Source organism: Balaenoptera acutorostrata, chromosome 13 (genome assembly GCF_949987535.1).
Source record: "Balaenoptera acutorostrata chromosome 13, mBalAcu1.1, whole genome shotgun sequence".
Lineage (NCBI taxonomy): Eukaryota > Metazoa > Chordata > Mammalia > Artiodactyla > Balaenopteridae > Balaenoptera > Balaenoptera acutorostrata.
Window position 1 is genome coordinate 71,350,110 of NC_080076.1, and position 20,524 is coordinate 71,370,633.

Below are 20,524 nucleotides of genomic sequence, written 5' to 3' on the forward strand. Positions count from 1 at the left end.
CTCTTTCTTGAACACACCAGGCACACACCCACCTTGACCTTTGCCCTGGCTATTCCCTGAGCCTGAAACACTTTCCTTCCAGATATCCACACAGCTCCCTCCCTCACCTTTACTGTTCACTGATCAAAAATTACAGGCCCGGGACATCCCTGGTGGTCCAGTGGCTAAGACTCCGTTCTCCCAATGCAGGGGGCCCGGGTTCAATCCCTGGTCAGGGAACTAGATCCCACATGCTGCAACAAAGATCCCTCTTGCTGCAACAAAGATCCCTCTTGCCGCAACTAAGACCTGGCGCAGCCAAATAAATAAATATTAAAAAACAAACAAACAGGGACTTCCCTGGTGGCACGGTGGTTAAGAATCCGCCTGCCAATGCAGGGGACACAGGTTCAATCCCTGGTCCCAGAAGATCCCACATGCCGTGGAGCAACTAAGCCCATGCGCCACAACTACTGAGCCTGCACTCTAGAGCCTGTGAGCCACAACTACTGAGCCCACATGCCACAACTATTGAAGCTTGCGCACCTAGAGCCCATGCTCTGCAACAAGAGAAGCCACTGCAATGAGAAGCCCACGCACCACAATGAAGAGTAGCCTCCGCGTGCAGCAACAAAGACCCAATGAAGCCGAAAATAAATACTAAATAAATAAATTTTTAAAAAAATTGCAGGCCCATCCCACCCCCACTCCTGCTCCCCGCTCTCTTCTCCCCAGTGCCTTGTCCCTGTTGCAGCCCAGGAGCCACCTCTAGACTGTGAGCCTGGGAGCTGGCTCTGTTTTGTTCTCTGCTTTTTGCTCTTGGTTTGCGGTGCCAAAAGACACAGCACCCAGTAGGCTCCATGTCAATGTCAGCCGTTAGTTACTACTTCTAGGCATGGGCCTTCCTCACTCTGCAGTGGATGGAGGGGGCTGTGGAGAGGGTAGAGTGGGACCTGCACGACCTGGGTATTGGGGTAAGAGCCCACCTTTTGAAAGGTCATGAGGACTCAGTGAGATGATGCATGTGAGCAGCCTGCCACCAGGAGGTCAGGCACATAGTAGGTAACAAATGCCCCGATCCTTGAATGAGGGTATTCCCATAATAGTCATTGTTCAAATCCCGGCGCCACCAGCTACTCTCCTGACTCAGCCCAAGTTTGGGCATGAGTGTCCCTCATAGAGGTGACTCATTGGTTCCTTCAGGTCAAGGGTACACAGCTGGCCTGGCACACAGTAGGAGCTTTATTAAAGCTCTGAGCATCGGCTGTTGGTGGTGGTGCTTCCCCAAAGCAGCCCCGCCTGGCCAGTGAGGCTGCTGCCCAGCCAGGCCTGGTGTCCCCGCCCAGCCGCAGCAGGGGCAGGATTTCCCGCTGGTCCCAGCCAGGTCCCTCCTCTGCAGTTTGAAAAGAAACCAACGGGTCTTAACTCTCCAGAGCCAGGCTGCCGCCTAGCCTCTGCCGTTCATTCCATGCCCCACCCCGATAGCCAGAGGTGGTCCAGGACTGGCCTGTCCCCACTGCAGGGTATGGGCCGCAGCGTCAGAAACGTGGGCCTCAGCCACCCACCTACCCACCCCCAGCCTCAGTGTCCTCATCTGAGAAACGGATTCCCCTAACCTGAGGGTTAACAAAGAGCATTCGATAAGGAGCCAGTGGTTGAGTGGGGGTAAAACGAAGCCATCCTCCCCCTCCCCCAGGCCGGCGTTGCTGATAGGAAGCCCGCCACCCAAGGCTGGACGGCCTCATTTATCTGACCTAAGGAGGTCCACTCCGGCCGGAGGTGACTTGCATCCCCAGGCCCCTATCGCTTCCTGAGTTCGTCTTGGGAACTGCCCGTTTGTGCTCACCCGGGGAGGCCACTATCTGGGGAGGCAGAGCAACTAGAAACACCCAAACCCCTCCCCAGGAGACCAAGGAGGGTGGAGGGGACCGTGAGGACTAGCCTGGCTGGGGATGGGACTTCTGGTCTGGAAGGGTCGCCTGGGGGCAGTGGTCCCGCCTCCGCTCAGGGCTGGGCCGAGTCCGTGGCCCGCCCCGCATATGGAGACTCCAGCCCCTCCCCAGGCCGGGAACAGCGCGTCCCCTTTAAGAGAGCGCGGCCCCGCCCACCCCCTCCGGGCCGGATCCGAATTCCAGAGAGGCGGGGCGGAGACTGCAGGCAAGGAGGACGCGGTGGTGGGACAGGGATCTGCTGTAGCTCGGGCGGCGCCTCCCTGCGGCGGCTCGGCCCGGCTCCGGCCCTGCCGGGGCGATGCTCCCCGAGGCCGCGGGATGAGCCAGGTGAGCGCGGGGACCCCCAGCACCCACTGCCCGGCTCACACTGAAGGGGACCTGGCGGCGGCAGCCGCGGGCCTCTGTTCCCCAGGGCTGTGTGACCTTGGGCAGCCCCGCACCCTCTCTGGGCCGAAGCCCAGAGGACAGCCAGGACTGGCGAAGGCCCTTCTGAGTCCCGGCTCACAGGCACCAGCCTGGGGCGCTAGAGAGGCTCCTTGGAGGAGGCGGGGCCTGGCCCGGGCCAGCCGGTTGCCGGATCAGCAACGAGGGCAGGTCGGCCCGGCTCCGCCACCCACTGCTCTGTGACCTTAAGCGAGCTCTGCGCCTCAGTTTCCTCATCTGTAAAATGGAGATAATATCACTGCACGCTCAGACGTGGCCAAGGTCATTGCGATTACTTTACTACTGCTGCTGTTCTGTCGTTAGAATGACACAGCCCTTACGGAAGGGGGGCTGAGGGAGGACCTGGGATCTTTCCGGAGGAAGTGGGATCGCCACCAGCCCTGAGCAGTCGACCTAACCCCTCTCTGAGGTCGGGACCGGGGTTCCTACTGTGAGTCCAGGGCCGTGGGCTACATCTCTCTAGGGCTCATCTCTTCACCTATCACAGGGGCAGTAAGGATGGGTGCCTCCCTGCCTGGGCGGGAGGACTCGGCCAAGTCCTTCAGTCCCCCCCTCCCCCAAAGAACCAAGCAGCAAACACTTATGGACACTAAGTCATTTATAAAAATCATCCCATTAGTTCCTATGAGGAAGGTACTATTATTGTACCCATTTTGCAGACGGGAAAACTAAGGCGAAGAGTTTCTCACAGCCAGGGCTCAAACCCAGGCATTTGGTCTGAAACGACAGGCGGGTGCAGGTGGTCAGCGGCATAGCCTGTACTGAGCACCTGCTGGGTCCTCACAGCCATCCTGATCCGTGTCCCTGCCCACAGTGACTCGGCTGGCCTGGGCATGGCAGACCCCGTGGTGGGCATCGCGGGCTCGGCAGCCAAGAGCGTGCGGCCGTTCCGCTCAAGTGAGGCCTATGTGGAGGCCATGAAGGAGGACCTGGCCGAGTGGCTCAACGCCTTGTACGGCCTGGGTCTGCCCAGCGGTGGCGATGGCTTCCTGACGGGGCTGGCCACGGGCACCACCCTGTGCCAGCATGCCAATGCCGTCACCGAGGCCGCCCGCGCGATGGCCGCCGCCCGCCCAGCCCGTGGGGTGGCCTTCCAGGCACACAGCGTGGCACCCGGCTCCTTCATGGCCCGAGACAACGTGGCCACCTTCATCGGCTGGTGCCGCGCAGAGCTGGGTGTGCCCGAAGTGCTCATGTTCGAGACCGAGGACTTGGTGCTGCGAAAGAATGAGAAAAGCGTGGTGCTGTGCCTGCTGGAGGTGGCGCGGCGCGGGGCCCGCCTCGGCCTGCTGGCCCCTCGCCTTGTGCAGTTCGAACAGGAGATTGAGCAGGAGCTGCGCGCCGCGCCCCCGGCCCCCAACGCCCCCAGTGCCGGGGAGGACGCTGCCACCGCCGCCGCTGCTGCTGCCGAGATCGCCACCGCCCCGGGGGCTCCCGCCCGCGGGCCCCGCATGACACCCAGCGACCTGCGCAACCTTGACGAGCTGGTGAGTCCCTGAGTGCGCATGCCCGGCGGCCTGGCTTACTCTCCCTTTACCCAGGGACCAGACAGCAGGGTGGTGCCTGCAACCTCCGGGGGCCTATCCTTGTATCTGCAGGACAGCCTGCCCCATGGAAAGAGTGCTTATGTTGGGCACCAAGTGGATACCTGGCCCCAAGGAGTTGAGCAGGCCCAGAGAGGGAGAGGTGCTGGGTGAGGTCACAGGGCCCATAACGGCCTGGGAGAAAACTCGGGCTCCATTGCACGATCTCCCTGCTTCCTTTCTGTGGTAACCATGCACCAGATAAGTGCTAGGTGTTCCTTCATCCTGGGGGCCGCGTGATTTGAGCCCCTCCTGTATGCCCTCCCTGCGCTTAGCTGCTAGACATTTGCATTCACACTATCACTGAGCTCGAGGTTGAATGGGTGCCTGTGTTGTTCGGTCCTGGGCAAGGCGCTTGGCACACAGTAGGTGCTCAGTGAGTGACTAGGGAAGCTCCCAGGGGCTCTGCAGGTCCCTTCTCCTCCCCAGGGCCCTGCACATGTCACTTATCTGGGAAACCCAGCCTGGAGTAGCTGCTGCTACTGGGAGCTAAAGTCCTTTCAGGAGCTGCAGGATTAGTTCTACCCTGAGCATAGGAGGTGCCAGACCATGACCCCCGCTCCCTCCTCCTCTTCCCGGGACCTAGGTGTCCCTAACACCCCCACAGCCCGGCCAAGAGTTTCCTTCTTATCAGGAGGTTAGGACATGATGTGCCCGTCCTGGAGGCGGGTAGCCGGATGGCTGTGGGCAGAGGCTGCCACCCCACCCCATCCTGGGCCAGGGTCACCAGAGGCTCCACCTGCTCATTTTCTCAGCAGCTCCGCTGTGGGCAAGGAGGCGGGCGGGCCGCCCACACAGCCAGCCTGGCAGCTCCCGGCCTGGGGGAGCATGTGGGCAGATGTGTGCTAGCTGGGCGGGTGGCCTGGTGTGCACGTTGGTGTATGCGTGTGCCCCACATGTCTGTGGCACTCCTGCCTCCTCCCCAAACCTGGCCTCTCTGTGGGTCTCAAATTCATGTCTGTGAAGTGGGCGAGGGGGAGTGAGGACTCCCCCAGGGCTCAGGGACTTCCAGGATGTGCCTTGTTGGGGTCCCAGGCCCTGGCCCAACCACAGTCCCTCCATCTTTTCCTAGTCAGCTCCCTGACCCCTGGTAGCCAAAGGGGAAGGAGAGCTTCCAGAAGGACTTACTTCCTTCTGACCCTGGAGTTGCTGACATCGGGCCCGGGGAGGAGTGACCTGACCCCTGACCTCCAGCCTCTCTCTGGCCTCAGGTGAGAGAGATCTTGGGGCGCTGCACCTGCCCAGACCAGTTTCCCATGATCAAAGTCTCGGAGGGAAAATACCGCGTGGGAGACTCCAGTCTGCTCATCTTTGTGCGGGTGAGAGCCAGGGGCTACCTGAGCAGGTGGCAGCCTGGGAGGTGGGGGGACAGGCCGTGACCTGCCCACGCCGGGCTCCCACAGGTGCTGAGAAGCCACGTGATGGTGCGCGTGGGCGGTGGCTGGGACACGCTGGAGCACTACCTGGACAAGCACGACCCCTGCCGCTGCTCCTCCACGGGTCAGTGCCCACGGCGGGGGGGGGGGGGGGGGGGGCAGGCACCTCTGTGGCCCCACCTCTCATGCGCCGCCCGTCCTCTCTCCCTGCAGCCCACCGCCCACCCCAGACGAGGGCCCGCACCTTCTCCCCGCAGCGGGTGTCGCCCACCCGCAGCCCCCGAGCTGGTAGCCCAGCCCCCGGGGGTGAGCGCAGGGGCTCCCGCCCGGAGGTGACACCCATTAGCTTACGCAGCTCGAAGGAAGGGCCCGAGACCCCGCTCAGGTGAGAAGCAGGAGGACACGGGGTGAGGGGTCCAGGGGGTGGGGGTGGGGGCGCCCGCTCTGGCCTGGATGACTGTGCTCCAGTGACTCACACCCTGGGAAAAGTTCGAGGAGGGGGGGGCGGGGGCGGGGCGGCGGGCCTGGCTTCCCGTCTCCATGGCAACCCAACCAAACGAACAACACAGCTGGGCGGGCCTTGGGGGCTGGGTGGCGGCCAGTCCAACCCTGCTTCCCGCTGGCCTGCCCAGGAAACCGGAGGCCCGGGGAGGGGGAGCTTAGGGCCTTACTTCTGCTGCCTTGGGGCGGCGGGGGTGGCCCTGGCTGCAGGAAGCTGTGGCAGAGCCTCTCACTTCTCCCTGGAAGTCCCCAGGGCAACAGACACCCTTGGCACCCCCGTCACCACACCACAGGTGCCTTCCCCCCCCCCCCCAACCACGCGGCTGCTGGTTCCTTACTCTCCCTGCCCTTTCTGCACGCCAGTCCCCTCCGCGTTGCCCCAGCTCTCTCTCTTGCTCCCCTGCCCCAGGGTCCGGGACCAGCTGCCCCCCCATCCCCGCTCCCGCCGCTATTCCGGGGACAGCGATTCCTCAGCCTCCTCAGCCCAGAGCGGCCCCCTTGGTGCCCGCAGTGAAGACTCAGGCACTGGCCCCCGACGGGAACGGCCCAGCCGGCGGGTGACCACAGGCACTCCGGCCTCCCCGAGACGCCCCCCCGCCCCGCGCAGCCAGTCCCGAGACCGGCTGGATCGGGGGCGGCCGCGTGGGGCCCCAGGAGGCAGGGGAGGCCAGCTGTTGGGCCCCAGCCCTGCCCGGCGGGCCCGGAGCCAGAGCCGTGAAGAGCAGGCTGTGCTGCTGGTGCGTCGGGACCGAGATGGGCAGCACTCGTGGATGCCACGGGGCAGGAGCAGCCCCCAGACTCCCCGTGCCCACAGCCCCGCGGCCCCCCGGCCTCCCCGGGTCCCCATCTCCAGTACAGAGTTGAGCACCACCCCAGCCAGTGTCTTCCGCACCCCCCTGCAGCTTGACCCAAAGCAGGAGCAGCAACTATTCCGGCGCCTGGAAGAGGAGTTCCTGGCCAATGCCCGAGCCCTTGAGGTTGCTGCTGGCGGGACCCCCACTGGACCAGCCCCTGACCTGGTTCGGGCCCCAGACCCTCCAGCTCCTGACTCAGCCTACTGTTCCTCCAGCTCCTCCTCTTCGTCCCTCAGCGTCCTGGGTGGCAAGTGTGGCCAACCCGCAGACTCTGGCAGGATGCCCAATGGGCTGCCCGGGCCCCGAGGCCCAGCTCTGTCCAGCTCTTCCGATGAAGGCAACCCCTGCCCCGGTGTAGGGGGCCCACCAGATGCACCTGGGAGCCCCATGGCCGGCCCAGAGCCCCTGAGGACCTGGGCACGAGGCCGGATGGACACACAGCCAGACCGAAAACCCTCACGCATCCCCACACCGAGGGGCCCCCGCCGCCCATCTGGACCCACGGAGACCAGGGCCTGGCATGCCCTGCACTCAGTCAGCCCAAGGGCTGAGCCGGATTCCTGGATGTGATGGACCAGCCCAGCTGCCCCCAGTCCCCCATTCCTTCTCCTTTTCCTTTGTGGCCTTAACCCCTCTGCATCAGGGAGCCCCCTCCCCTGCCTCTTGGGGACCAGACCTCATGGGACCAGACCCCTTGGGACCACATGGCACAATGGGACCTCTGTTGTACATTCCGGTTGGGGGATGAGCATTGCTATTTAATTACTAATATTATTGAATGCCTTAGAGGGGGCTGGGCCAGCCCAATAAGGACCCTTCCTGAGGTCCTGTGGCCCTGCAGAGCCTGACAGTAAAGTTTTGTTCCAGCTGCTTGTGTCTGCTTCTTGGGGACTCAGCCTTGGGGCCATCACACCCATTTGGGGGCCCTCATTACAGGTTGGGATTCTGGAGTTAATTGCCAGGGGGCAATGCCTTGCAGCCCTGACCTTTAGGTTTAAGATTATCCTGCCATCCAGAAGTGCCAGGTGCACTTGAGTTGTTTCCCCCTTTATTTCCTCCTGAGAGGTGGGATTTAACTGTTTGTCCAATGAAACTCCAAGAGCAGTCTGAGAGCTTCCAATCAGATGCATAACCAAGTCCCTTCCATCCAATGGGATCGTGACCCAATGAGGTCCCAGAAAGGACTGTCCAATGGGGCCTAGCTGGGTCCAATGAGATTCAAACAGAAGCCTGTCGCCCAGGAGACTGGGTGGGAGCGTTCCTCAGCCAATCAGGGAGGAGACTGTCCTGTCCAATCCGAGAGAAGTTGGGCAATCTCGTCCAATCCAGGTCCCCAGTTGTTCCAGTCAAATGGCGGACCCCTCCCCGCCATCGGCGGTGTCGTCCAATTCGATCACATGAGGCTGCAGCGCGCCGGATGCAGCGCCCCCTGCAGGCGCAGAGCCGGATGCGCAGGGCGTGCGCGCACCAAAGCGCAGCGCAGCAGCTCGCGGAAGAGACGCAGCACGTGCCAATTGTACTTGGCTGAGCACTCGAGGTATCCACAGCGCCAGCCCCTGCGCACTAGCGCAGCCAGTGCGCGCCGAGGCCCGAACCGCAGCCGCTGCCGGTCCCGCTTGTTGCCCACCACAAGGATGGGCGCCTCGGGTGCGCCCGCCGGTCTGGGGGCCAAATGGGGAAGAGGGTCGCGGTGCCACGGACCCCATGGCCGGAGAATCCCCCCAAGTGGGTATATACATTCCCCTCTTGCGGCCAGAGACCCCCCCAGCAAATACCAGAACCACAAAGACACGAAGAGCCAGGCCTAAAGACCGCACAGGGCTAGAGGCCAGGCCCAGAAGGCCTGAGACCAGGCCCAAGATGGCAGAAGAACGCCCTCACTCACCTCGGGCAAAGGCCTGGCCAGACCCGCAAACAGTCCCCTCCGCCGCGCCGCTCACCTACCTGGTGTCCGCGATGCGCTGCCGCAGCGCCTTCACATAGTCGAAGCTGTCTGGGCTGCAGATATCATAGACGAGCACGAAGGCGTCCGTGTCCTGCAAGCTCCAGTCTTTAGGGTCCGGCCACTCCTGGGGGCGGGAGGCCAGAATTTGCCGGAGTCCCCCCTTCCCACTCTCCCATGCCCAGGCCTCCTGCAGGGGCCTTGACGCTAAACCCACAGTTCATGCTCAGGCCTTGGCCAACCTCATCCTCGTCTGTGCGCCCTCTCTCCCAAGCTCCCTGGGCCCTACTGTCCTCACGGCCGCTGGGGTATGAATTTTAAAACTGTGCCTGACCTTCACTCTAGGTCTCCTCTCCCCTCACTCCTATCTTCTTCCTCCTCCTCCAGTTTCCCACAGTTCAACTCGGGGCAAACCCCGCCCCTCCCCAGACCCCCTCCTTGGTAGTTACGCCTCAGCCTAATTCCAAAGCCCTCGGCCGGTGTTCCCCTAGCCCGCGGAGACCACTAATTAGCGGCAGCTGTACACGTTTAGGCCTTCGGCCTAAGCACATGCTGCTCTTCCCACCTGGAATGCTTCCACCACTTCTTTTCATCAAAATTTCACTCATCCTTCCAGGTTTAGCCCAAATGCCAGCCCCTCCAGGAAGCCCTGCTTAATCCTGCCTGCTCTTTCCTCTTCACCTCTCGAAGGCATCAGCTCCAAGGATTCAAAGTCTGTCCTGGACTTTGCAAAATTACTAGAAGAGTCTTTGCTTCAGGTCACAGGAATGAGGGAGCAGAGAATGATCCGCCTAGAAAGTACACCCCTATGTCTGGCTTCAACCTCTCCCACTGTGGCTCTGCTCAAGGCCCCAGACCCACAACGCTCACTCTCAGGGAGGCAGGACCATGCTCCCCCACGCATGGATCCCCACCCACCAGCGGAGGCAGGCAAATAGAGAGGCACTTAAGCGAGCTAGAAAAAGCCACCTTGCAAACTCGTCGGGTCTCGGGCCTGATTTGGGGGCAACTTCAGGCCAGCAGAAGGGGTGAGACACAAACGCCAGGACACACATTCACCCTTCGGCCCATGAACACAGTCGGGCACCCCTGGGCCGTCCACGCGGACACGCACGTGTGTACCGAGCACCCACACACATGCTGTCACACGCCCCTGCCCACTCCTCGAGCTGCTACCTCTAGCCCCCCGGGGCTCTGACCGGGGCCAGCACCGTCGCCGTCGCGGATGCTCAGGTCGTAGACGGCGCCGTCAAGCAGCACCGCGGGCCGGTAGAGGCGCGGCCCGTCCGTGGGCCGGTGGCGCTCGGGGTAGTCACCGAACAGGAACTGGCGGATGATGGCTGTCTTGCCCACGCCCGGGGCGCCCAGCACCGCCACCCGCAGGCTGCCCCCCATGGCCCGCGCGTGCTGCCGCGCCCCGCGCTGAGAAGCCTCATGGGCCGGCGCCGCTCGGCGCGCGCCGCGCGCCCTACCCCGTGCGCCCCGGCCCCGCCGCGTTCCTCATCGCCCCTCGGAGCACGCGGGGCCCAGGGAGGCCAGGCCGGAGGACGCAACTGGCGGTGGGAGGGCAGACAGACAGCCGAGCAGGCCGACGGAAGACGTGCGAGCAGCTCCGGCGGGTGCCAAGCTCGGGAGAGAACAGACAGAGCGCGCCGCGCACAGACACGGCCTCCTCCCGCAGCGCGACTGGAGGCGCCGCCCGCAGCGCGGGGCACCGAGGTCGGACCCCCTTGCCGCTCGGGTCCCGCGGCGGAGAGGGACGCTGGGGGCGGCGCTGCCTCTCGGCGCCTCCGTCCCTCTGTCCTTCTCTCGCTCCGGCGCCCGGAGTCGCCGCCCCAGCCGGCGGCGCGAGGAAGCGAGTGAGCGGAGCCTCCCGGAGGCGGCGATGAGGTAACCGCCTGCCCGCCCGCCCCTCCCACCTCCCCCCTACCCGCCCGGGACGCCCCTCCCGGGAAGGGTCGCGGGAAGGTGACTGGGACTCGGGGAGCCCGGGGAGGGACCCAGCCCCCTCTGCGTTCCGCACTCCTGTCACCCGCTCCAAAATAGAAGTCCCTTCCCGCCCACATCCTTGTCCCCTCCTCCAAACACCGCTCCCCCAAGCTGGCTCCTCACAAATCCGGCCCGCTGGAGTCAGGGCGCCCGGGTCGGATCCGGCCCAGCTGTGTGACCTTGGGCGAGTTGCCGCACTGCGCCGGCTCTGCTCCACATCCATCAAAGGCAGACACCTTTTCTTGAGAACCTACTACGTGCGAAGCCCTATACTAAGATATGTGATCCTTGAATCAAAGCCTCAACCTGGTGTCTCTGAGAGAGGAAAAGAAAACTAAGGCTGGAGAGGGGACTCTCCGAGGTAGGGGGGCAGTGGGTGGCCCCTGACCCACCACCCTGCGGTCTCCTCTGAGGAGCTCTCCCACCTCCCTCCTGACCACAGGGGTAAATGGCCAGCACTAAATAACATGTCAAATGGCATCATGGAGGGGGGCGTGGGACAGAGGGTGCTGAACCCGGTATGCACCAGGTCCCAGCAGCTCAGCCCCAAATCCCTGTCCCAACAATGCTGAAAGATCCAGAAATTGGTCGACACCACCTTCATCATGGCTAAGGCCAAGTTTTCTAAGTCTCCACTGTAGCTTCCCTCAAACCCTGCAGCCTCCACGCCAGATTCCCAGAGCCCAAATCCCTCCCTGGAGCTGGCGGTAAGCTCCTTCCCCATCAGGGCTTGGGAAGTCTGGGTTTACCGGCCCCATCCTCTGCCTCTGCTTGCCTACCCCCTACAGTGGGGGGCTCCCACATCTCTGATGCCCAGGTACTGGGTGAAATGCACAGGCATGTCTGTTTCTGCACTGAACAAGGGTTTTTCTTATCTGTCTTCAACAAACATCCCCAATCTTACTGCTTGCCAGGATGCTGAAATAGATTTTTTTTAAAGTCCTGCCTTAAGAGAGAACGTTCTAGGGATGGGATGCAGGAATTGTAAGAGCACAGACAACATGCCCACCCCAGCCTGGGAGAAGTGGGAGAGGGAGAAGGAGCTGAGTCTTGAAGTGGGGAATGGGGTTCATCCTCCTGGGAGCAGGAGATGGTACCTGGATCAGGGATATGGGTCTGCTTTCACTCTTCTTCTCAGCCACTAGGGAGAGCAGAGCCAGACTTGTGGCTACATCTGGCAGGTGTTCCAGGTCTTCAGGCCCAGTGAGTGGGGACCCTTGGCTTTATCTTACTTTCCTGCTGTGATTTTTCCCTTCACCCGATTTCCCCTCTGACTTTTTAACTTTTCAGGCATCTGGGTTTTGTAAGCTGCCTCAGTTCCTTTGGGGAACAAGGCAGGGAGTAAATAAACTAGGCACCCCCTTCCCTGTTGGCACTCAGCAGGGTGTGGGGCTGACATCATTATGGTCTTCCTTGGGGCACTCGGGACCAACCCCTGCCTGGAGCACCCTCCTGCCCACACTTGGGAGCCAGCTCTGGGTGTCCTTACCCTGGAAACCTTCCTTGCTTCACTTTCTGACAGAGCGCCCTATTCTTGGGTAGGGCTTCTTTGGGAACCACAAACAGGGCTGTGTGTGAGGCATCTCTGGGCCCCAGCGTGTGGTTTTTGGAGTGATGGAAGACACTCTGGACAGAGTATGTCCAAAAGCTCCCACAAAGTCGTGCACACTCCACAGGGGTGACACATTCCCAAGGGAACTCTCCCATCAGTATCACTAGCAGCTGTTCCCATTTATCAAGGACCTGTGGGGAATTCCCTGGAGGTCCAGCGGTTAGGACTCCAAGCTTCCACTGTAGGGAGCATGGGTTCGATCCCTGGTCGGGGAACTAAGATCCCACAAGCCACAAGGTGTGGCCAAAAAAAAAAAAAAAAAAGGACCTGTGATGTGCCAAGCCTTGACTGTAGCCTGTAGCTGTGCTCATTGAGGCTCAAAGGGATGAGCAGGAAAGTGGCAGCACAGGGACCAGAACCCAGGACCTTAGGCCACTGAAGCTGACTTTCTGAGAAGCCCAACTTCACTGGGGCTCAGAGACCAGAAGGGCTTCAGGAGGAGGTCAGCTGGAGCCTGTGGCCCTGTAGGGAGGGACTCTGAGGAAGCCCCTGTCACTGTGGGAGCTGAGCTGAGACAGGAGTGGGCCGCCCAGGGCCAGGCTTCCCAAAGACTAGCTAGCCAGAGAACTCGGGCTGCCTGTCGGCCGCTGCCTGACATTTGCCCAAAAGGTTTCTTCCCATCCAGCCTGATTCCAGCCCTTCTCTGGGGTTGAGCACCGTGGACCACGTCCAGCTCCCAGGGGTATTTGCTCTGGACTCCTCTTGCCCAGCCATCTGCATCAGTCCACTGACCATTAATCATAGTCTTTCCTGCCTGTTAATCACTTGTCCCAGCTTAACTCACTCCCCCAGAGTCCTGATGGGGGAAACCCTTACCACTTGGATGCCTCATGCACGGTGGGTCCTTGGTGGCCATCCTAAGACTGCCCATTGATTGTAGCCCGTCAGCCCTTTGAATGCCATGGGGTTTTATAACCATCAGGACACAAGGAGGCAGCACAGGGCAGGGCTTCCAGGCCTCTGGAGTGAGACCTCTAGGGTTTGAAACCGCCTCCCTGGAGGGGTGTCATCTGTACAAGTTATTTAAACTCTCTGAACCTCAGTTTCCTTCAAAGGGGATAATAATGGTCTTGACTTCATATAGTTGTTGTGGGATGAAATGAGATGATACAAAGAGGAAAACAAGACAATTTAGTAAGGCTGGTGGGGGGACTAAGTTTGTACATATAAAATAATTTCATTTTATATGCTAGTTTACAAACTATAACGGAGGCATATGTGTGTACACACAGGTAAGTATGTAGACAGGTATTTCCTAGTTCTGTCTGCCAAAAGGGCCTAGAAGTGCCACCCCAAGAGCAACAAACACACCCAGCACCCAGATCTTGGTTTTTAATTCTGTTCTCCAGGCTCCCTGGAAAATGGCTGATGCTAGGGTTGGAGCAGGACAAATAAAAGATGAGCCTGGAGCATCTTATAGTATTGGAAAGTAAGGAAGTGATCAAAAGAAACCAAAGGATGGGGGCATGTCAAAGGGACACAGAGCCTACTTGAAAGAGCTCCCAATAGCCAAAGCTTAAAAAATTTAAGTAACAAAATAAATAATGCACTTTTGGATTAAACCCAAATTATAAAATAAATATCCATGAGTCCAAACTGATATAAAATGATTGAATTAATACATAAATGCAGGAGAAGAAACAAATTTTCCTTACAGAAGAATTCCAAACATTTTATGTAGCTGCTCCCTGCCCCCACGCTCTTTCCCGAGTGTAGGCTGCACTTCGTGACTTGCTTCTGAAGAACAGAGTGTGGAAAGGGGAGAAAGTAACTTTGCAGTGGAGACCACTGGAAACACTACCTCGGCCAAGTGATCCAGGCTGATGTGACGGCGATAACTCACGTTGATAGCGTGGACCCCTGATACGATGGGACGAGAAGGGCGCCTCCCTGGTCTCCTTCCTAAAAACCTGTAACCCCAGTCTAACCGTGAGAAAAACATCAGACAGACCCAAGTTGAGGGACAGTCTACAAAATACCTGACCAGCACTCCTCGGAATGGTTAAGGTCATGACAAACAAAGAAAGTCTCAGAAACTGTCACAGACCTAAGGAGACTCAGGAAACATGACAACCACATGGAACGTGGGATCTGGGAACAGAACGAGGACATGAGTGGGAAAACTAGTGAAAACTGAATAAAGTCTGGAGTTTAGTTTTAAAATTATATGTTATATAATTTGTTATTTATTTTATATTATAAATATATATTATTCTTATTCTTGTGTATTATATATTAATAAACATATTTACATCATAAACATATTATATATATAGAAAAGAATGGAAAAGATCCCATTTACAAAAGGAACAAAAAAATAGAAAAAACTCATGTATCTATGAAGAATAAATGTGCATGCAAGAATTTTTTTTTTTCTGGCACACCACAGCTTGCAGGGATCAAACCCAGGCCCTGGCAGTGAAAGCACCGAGTCCTAACCACTGGACTGCCAGGGAATTCCCCATGCAAGAACTTTTTTTTTTTTTTTTTTTAAAGTTTAATTTATTTATTTATTTATTTATTTATGGCTGTGTTGAGTCTTCGTTTCTGTGTGAGGGCTTTCTCTAGTTGTGGCAAGTGGGGGCCACTCTTCATCGCGGTGCGCAGGCCTCTCATTATCGCGGCCTCTCTTGTTGCGGAGCACAGGCTCCAGACGCGCAGGCTCAGTAATTGTGGCTCACGGGCCTAGTTGCTCCGTGGCATGTGGGATCTTCCCAGACCAGGGCTCGAACCCGTGTCCCCTGCATTGGCAGGCAGATTCTCAACCACTGCGCCACCAGGGAAGCCCCCCATGCAAGAACTTTTAAATGAAGAAAACTTAAAAGGTTATAGAGGACTTCCCTGGTGGAGCAGTGGTTAAGAATCCACCTGCCAATGCAGGGGACACGGGTTCAATCCCTCGCCCGGGAAGATCCTACATGCCGCGGAGCAACTAAGCCCGTGCACCACAACTACTGAGCCTGTGCTCTAGAGCCTGTGCTCCACAACAAGAGAGGCCACCGCAATGAGAAGCCCATGCACACAATGAAGAGCAGCCCCCGCTCGCCGCAACTAGAGAAAGCCCACGCGCAGCAACAAAGACCCAACGCAGCCAAAAATAAATAAAATAAATAAATTTATAAAAAAAAAAAAAGTTATAGAGACGTAAAAGAAAGCATGAAACAATGGAAAGGCATCTACTCCTATATTTGGATGTACAGATTAATATTAGTATTATTATTATTTGTTTTGGGGTTTTTAAAAATTTATTTATTTATTTGTTTGTTGTTCCGCGGCATGTGGGATCTTCCCAGACCAGGGCTTGAACCCATGTCCCTTGTGTTGGCAGGCGGATTCTTAACCACTGCACCACCAGGGAAGTCCAGATTAATATTATTAATATTATTAGCCTCACATCATTTTGAGGATGTCAATTCTCCATAAGTTAATATAAACATTTGATGTGATCCAAATAAAAATAATACCATCATTAAAAAAAAAAAGAAACTTAGTTCTAAAGTTCAAATGGGACCAAAAGGGTGAATAAGAGGGTACTATAAATTATGAAAATATAAAGGTACTTTTTAAAAAACTCAGTGGTGAGTTCTCTGGTGGCCTAGTGGTTAGGATTCTGGACTTTCACTGCCATGGCCTGGGTTCAATATCTGGCTGGGGAAGATCCCGCAAGCCACATGATACAGCCAAACAAAAACAAAAACAAACGCAATGACCAATGTAAAGACAAATTCTCTGGTACTGAACAGAGTCCAGAAAAGCACTGATATATAAGTGGAAATTTAGTATATGATACAAATGATATTTCAGATATGTGGGGAAAAGATGAATTATCCAGTAAATGGTGTGGAAACAACTAGGTAACCATCTGGGAAAAGAAAGTTGAATCCCTACCTCGTTCCTAACATAAAGCCCACATGGAACAGGCTCAAAATGCAAAAACTGAGATGAGACAAGCACTGGAAAGAAAGAAGAGATTAGGACTTCCCTGGTGGTGCAGTGGTTAAGAATCCACCTGCCAAAGCAGGGGACACGGGTTCAAACCCTCGTCCAGGAAGATGCCACATGCTGCAGAGTAACCAAGTCCGTGCGCCACAACCACTGAGCCTGAGCTCTAGAGCCCGCGAGCCACAATTACTGAGCCCGCGTGCCACAACTACTGAAGCCCACGTGCCTAGAGCCCGTGCTCCGCAACAAGAGAAGCCACTGCCACGAGAAGCCCGCGCACCGCAACAAAGACCCAACACAGCCAAAAATAAATAAATTTATAAAAAAAAAAAGGAAGAAGAGATTAAAGACAATGCCCAACACAATTTCAGCATGGAAAAGTAAAAACAGTAACAAAATGGGGAGAAATAACGACAAATCGGGAAGAAAAGGACCAATAACCATATCAAAAAAGGGCAACAAATATGAAAACGGCTCACAGAAAAGGACACACAAATGGCTCAAAAACACATGAACGGAGGCATGTTTAAAACACAGTAAGGTACAGTTTTTTGCCCGTCACTTAAACACACCGCGATACGCTGAGTGTGTGAGGAAACAGGCGTCGCATTCCTGGTTGGTGGGGCTGTAAACTAAAGAAGTTTTAGCAGTAGCTATCAAAATGATGAACACACCTACCTTCGACCCAGCAATTTCAGTCTGAGGAATTCACCGACATGAAAATGTATGTTCTTTGCAGTATCAGTTGCACCAACACCACCAAAGACACAATTAAGAGGACATCACGGCGAGGACTGGTTCATCATGGTGCCTCCATTCAATGGAAAACCACATGGCTGTCATATAAAGGCATGAGGCTGCTCTCTATAATGGGCTAATAATGGAAAAGTCTCCAAGATACAAGTACGATGCAGATCGGGGTGTATTCCATGCTACTCTTTGTGTATAAAAAGGGAAAAAATCGTATTAGACATCATTGAGTCTCTTTGGAAGGTAACATTGGTCCCTTTAGGGAGAAGAATGAGAAGGAGGAATATTTCACTTCTATATTCTTTTTGCCTTTTGGATTTTGAACCATGTGAATGCATTACCTTTTCAAAACAAGAACTAAAATTTAAAATGTGAAATGCTTATACCCTCTGGTCCAGCAATTCTGGGGCTAGATCCTATAGCTGCATTTGTGTCTATGAGCAAGGATGTCTAGAAAGATATTCACTGCACCTTTGCTTGGAGTCGCAGATGGAAACAGCCAGAATGTCCATCTGCAGACACCAGCCCATCTGCACAAGAAATTCCAAGGTGGCTCTATTTGTACTGATAGGTAAATAAAGCAAAGTGCTGGTAGCATCTAGGGTGTGCTATTTATTTAGTAAACAACTCCCTGGATTTGCTTTATACAGGCACAGAATTATTCCTGGAAAACCAAAATGTAGCAACAAACTTTGCCTCTAGGGAGGAAAAAAAGAACTGAGGAAGTGTGGAAGGGAGAACTTTATCCTTTGTGTGACTGATCTCACCATGGTCCAGAATCACTCTCTCCATAAAGCAAACCACTAGTTGAAGATAAAAAAAATGCTCAATGAGGTCACGCCACAGGCCTTGGCAGGGTGTCTGGCACACAGGGAACCCATCAGGCCCCTGGGTGTTTGTTGGACCCTCTCAAATAACTGGTTGCTGTGTTGAATTCCCCGACTGGCTGGGAAGGCTCAGGACCCTGGAGAATCTTCCGCAAGATGCCAAGGCCCCTGAGAAGCATCGGGAGCTGAGAATAAGGACGCCTGAGCACACCGGGAAGAGCACATGATGGGTAGGAGGCACGTGATGGGTGTCACTGGGGTGAGGGAGGGACAGGAAAGCTGGAGAGGTACAAAATCATGGTAAGTTTCCTCCCACAACCGCCTGAGGCCTGAGCACACGAACCCAAGGTGTCCGATGACAGTCCAAGGGCCTCTGTCCGGCCAGGACAGCCTTCCTCATTGGCACTTCCCCCTCACCTCAGGGGCTTGGTCCTGGGCCTCATCATCGCCCCACTGGGGACAGCAGTGCACTCACAAGGCTGGGTGGGCGCTGGGCCTCAGCAGGTCAGGACGGCAGGCGACAGGGCAGGCTGCGGTGAGTCCACAGACGGAGGGGACTCCAGCTGCGTTTGTGTGGGGCCTTCTGAGCCAGACACTTTCAGGTGAGGCGAGAACTGGGGTTGTGCAGTCAGGGGCCTTGGTTGGTTCTAGACTCTGGGGTCCCAGGGCAGTATGGTGACACCCCAGGGGTCAGAGGTGGGGCAGTGGAAGGCCAGGCGCCCCTGCCAATGCCCTTCCTCCAGCCCTGGCAGCTGGGACAGCAGTGTGTCTGGCATGGACAGGGTGCAGGGAGTGGCCATGACAAGAAGGGGCTGAGGGCCCACCAGCCACGAGGCACTGAGAACCCACTGGCAGCTCTGCCCACAGAGCCCTGCCCAGGGTCCCCCACCTCCCTCCCCACCCCGGGAGCCAGGCCAGTGCCAGAACTGGGGCCACATGGGGTGTCCCTGGTGGTGGCTGGGGAGGCCGCTGCAGATGCAGGGCGGGGAACAGCCCGCCCAGACAGGCCTGGTGCTGGGCCTCCCTGCCGCTCCCAGGAGCTGAGGAAAACCAAGATGGGCTCGGCCCTCCCAGCATCTAAAGTCAAGATGGCGTGGGCTGGGGTAGAGCTGGGGTCAAGGGTGGGAGAGGTGCTGGGAGACCAGCAAGCCTCAGCAGGCAGTTTCCAAGGACAAGAGAGGGAAAGGTACTGTCAGCAGGGCTAGGGAGGGGCTGACAGCTCAAGCCCTTGACCCTGGACCCCAGGAGATCCAGGACCCTGCCCAGAAGAGCCTCAGGACCTGACACACTGGCCAGGGACACACTTGATGTCATCATTTTTATTCACTTTCTCTTTTTGAAAATAAGAGTAAACATACAATATATAGTCTCTATTTATATATATTAGGCATCGTTACTGCAGGGCTCAAGAAAACCGTCCTCAACCACTTGGAAGCAGTTTTTAATTCTGACATTTGGTGGAAGAGGAAAAAAGTGTCCGTGATTGCCAAAAGCAGAATCTTTATTATTAAACAGCAGTAACAGGAAAACCTAATGCTCTGTCAGACACAACTGAAACTTGGGAGGCCAGGAGGGGGGCAGCAGATGCTAAGGAGAAACCCCAGACAGGATGCACCCCGCTCGCCCACATGCCCCACCTCTCAGCCGTGTCTCCGCTCCAGGAACCCCGGGCACACCGAGGAATATATCAGAGGCAGAGCCCGTCTTCGCGGGCAAGAGGGGGAGCGGGTGTGCGTGTCTGCCAAGGGAGCAGGAGCCCAGGAGGGGTTCTGGGAGCTTCTGCCTGGTCTTCCCCGAGCGGCTCAGTGCTCGAGAGGGTGGGGTTGTAGGTCCTGGGAGCCCCATGCCCTGACAGAGCAGCTCTCCTGGTACCCAGTGGACCCTCCACACACGCCAGGACGCCTGCCAGGGCCTGTCCCAAGAGAGGGGCAGTGGGGAGGGCACCACCAAGATAGACTAACACCACCCCAAGAGAGACTGGGGCAGGGGGCTTCCTGGGCTGGGAGCCTGAGGAGGGAACTGTGTGCTCGCCCTCAGGTGCTGGGAAAAGCAAGAGAAGAACCCTGGATCTTGCCATCCAGCTCTTGTGCCGCTCTGGCTCCTGTAGTCCCCTCCTCACCTGACGCTAAATGTCAGCAGCAATGGAAAGAGGGGGTTCTCAAGCACGGGAGTATCCCGAGGACCCGGGCAGGCCCTACTGTCAGGACCAGGGAAGCCTGTGGGTGCCAGGAGCCTCGCCCGGCCCCTCCCGGGAGAAGGAGGTGCTGCCACCTCCCAGGGGGCTCCTCGACGCGGCTGGTGGAAGGCTGGAGCGGATGCTGGATGGGGCCTCAGTTCTTGAGGATGGTCTCGTAGGCCTGGTACACGTGCTGGGACACCTCCGGTGCTCGGCACTTCAGGGACAGCTGCAGGGAGAGAGGGGTCAGGGGGCAGGGAGCGCTCATTCCCGGAGCTCCTGTCCAGGGCCGGGAAGGAACAGGCGGGGAAGGCAGAGGAGGGAACCAGATGGGAGAGGGTGGTGCGCACACGTGGCCTGGTGGCAGCAGCAGCTGGGGCAGCTGTGTGGTGTAGGCGAGGGGGCGGCCGTCGCAGCCAGCCGGGTGGGGACCAAATTTACTCGCAGCCCACACGCCTGCTGTCCGCCCGCCACCGTGGCCCGTGGCCCTCTGCTGCGTGAATCACGAGCCCGAGGCTGCCAGGCAGTGCTGGCCGCACCCTGCAGAGCTGCCAGGCCCCCCACAGCCCATGGAGGGCGGAGGAGGTTTGGGGCCGG

At 57.5% G+C, this 20,524-nt stretch overlaps 3 protein-coding genes across 7 annotated transcripts in view; 1 reads left to right on the top strand and 2 right to left on the bottom strand.

Moving 5' to 3' along the window:
* The first annotated feature begins 2,119 nt into the window (after positions 1-2,119).
* GAS2L1 (growth arrest specific 2 like 1) lies at positions 2,120-7,559 on the top strand. Of its 2 annotated transcripts, XM_057527213.1 has the most exons (6): positions 2,120-2,258; positions 3,190-3,862; positions 5,170-5,277; positions 5,362-5,458; positions 5,548-5,719; positions 6,245-7,559. In XM_057527213.1, exons 2-6 carry the CDS (start codon positions 3,209-3,211, stop codon positions 7,257-7,259), a joined length of 2,046 nt encoding a protein of 681 aa, XP_057383196.1. In that variant the 5' UTR covers positions 2,120-2,258; positions 3,190-3,208; the 3' UTR covers positions 7,260-7,559. The 2 variants fall into 2 exon arrangements, with proteins under 2 accessions (XP_057383196.1, XP_057383197.1); XM_057527214.1 differs by lacking the exon at positions 5,170-5,277.
* On the bottom strand, positions 7,550-10,236 carry RASL10A (RAS like family 10 member A). The gene is made up of 3 exons (XM_007170739.3): positions 9,808-10,236; positions 8,634-8,758; positions 7,550-8,350 (listed from the first exon to the last, which is right to left on the bottom strand). Exons 1-3 carry the CDS (start codon positions 10,024-10,026, stop codon positions 8,083-8,085), a joined length of 612 nt encoding a protein of 203 aa, XP_007170801.1. The 5' UTR covers positions 10,027-10,236; the 3' UTR covers positions 7,550-8,082.
* Positions 10,237-19,234: 8,998 nt separating this feature from the next.
* AP1B1 (adaptor related protein complex 1 subunit beta 1) overlaps positions 19,235-20,524 on the bottom strand; it is a 51,625-nt gene continuing 50,335 nt past the window's right edge. For all 4 annotated transcript variants that reach the window (XM_057526771.1, XM_057526770.1, XM_057526769.1 and 1 more), the window contains one exon: positions 19,235-20,156. In XM_057526771.1, coding sequence (XP_057382754.1) covers positions 20,082-20,156 — 75 coding nt within the window. In that variant the 3' untranslated portion in view covers positions 19,235-20,081. The remainder of the gene's footprint in view (positions 20,157-20,524) is intronic.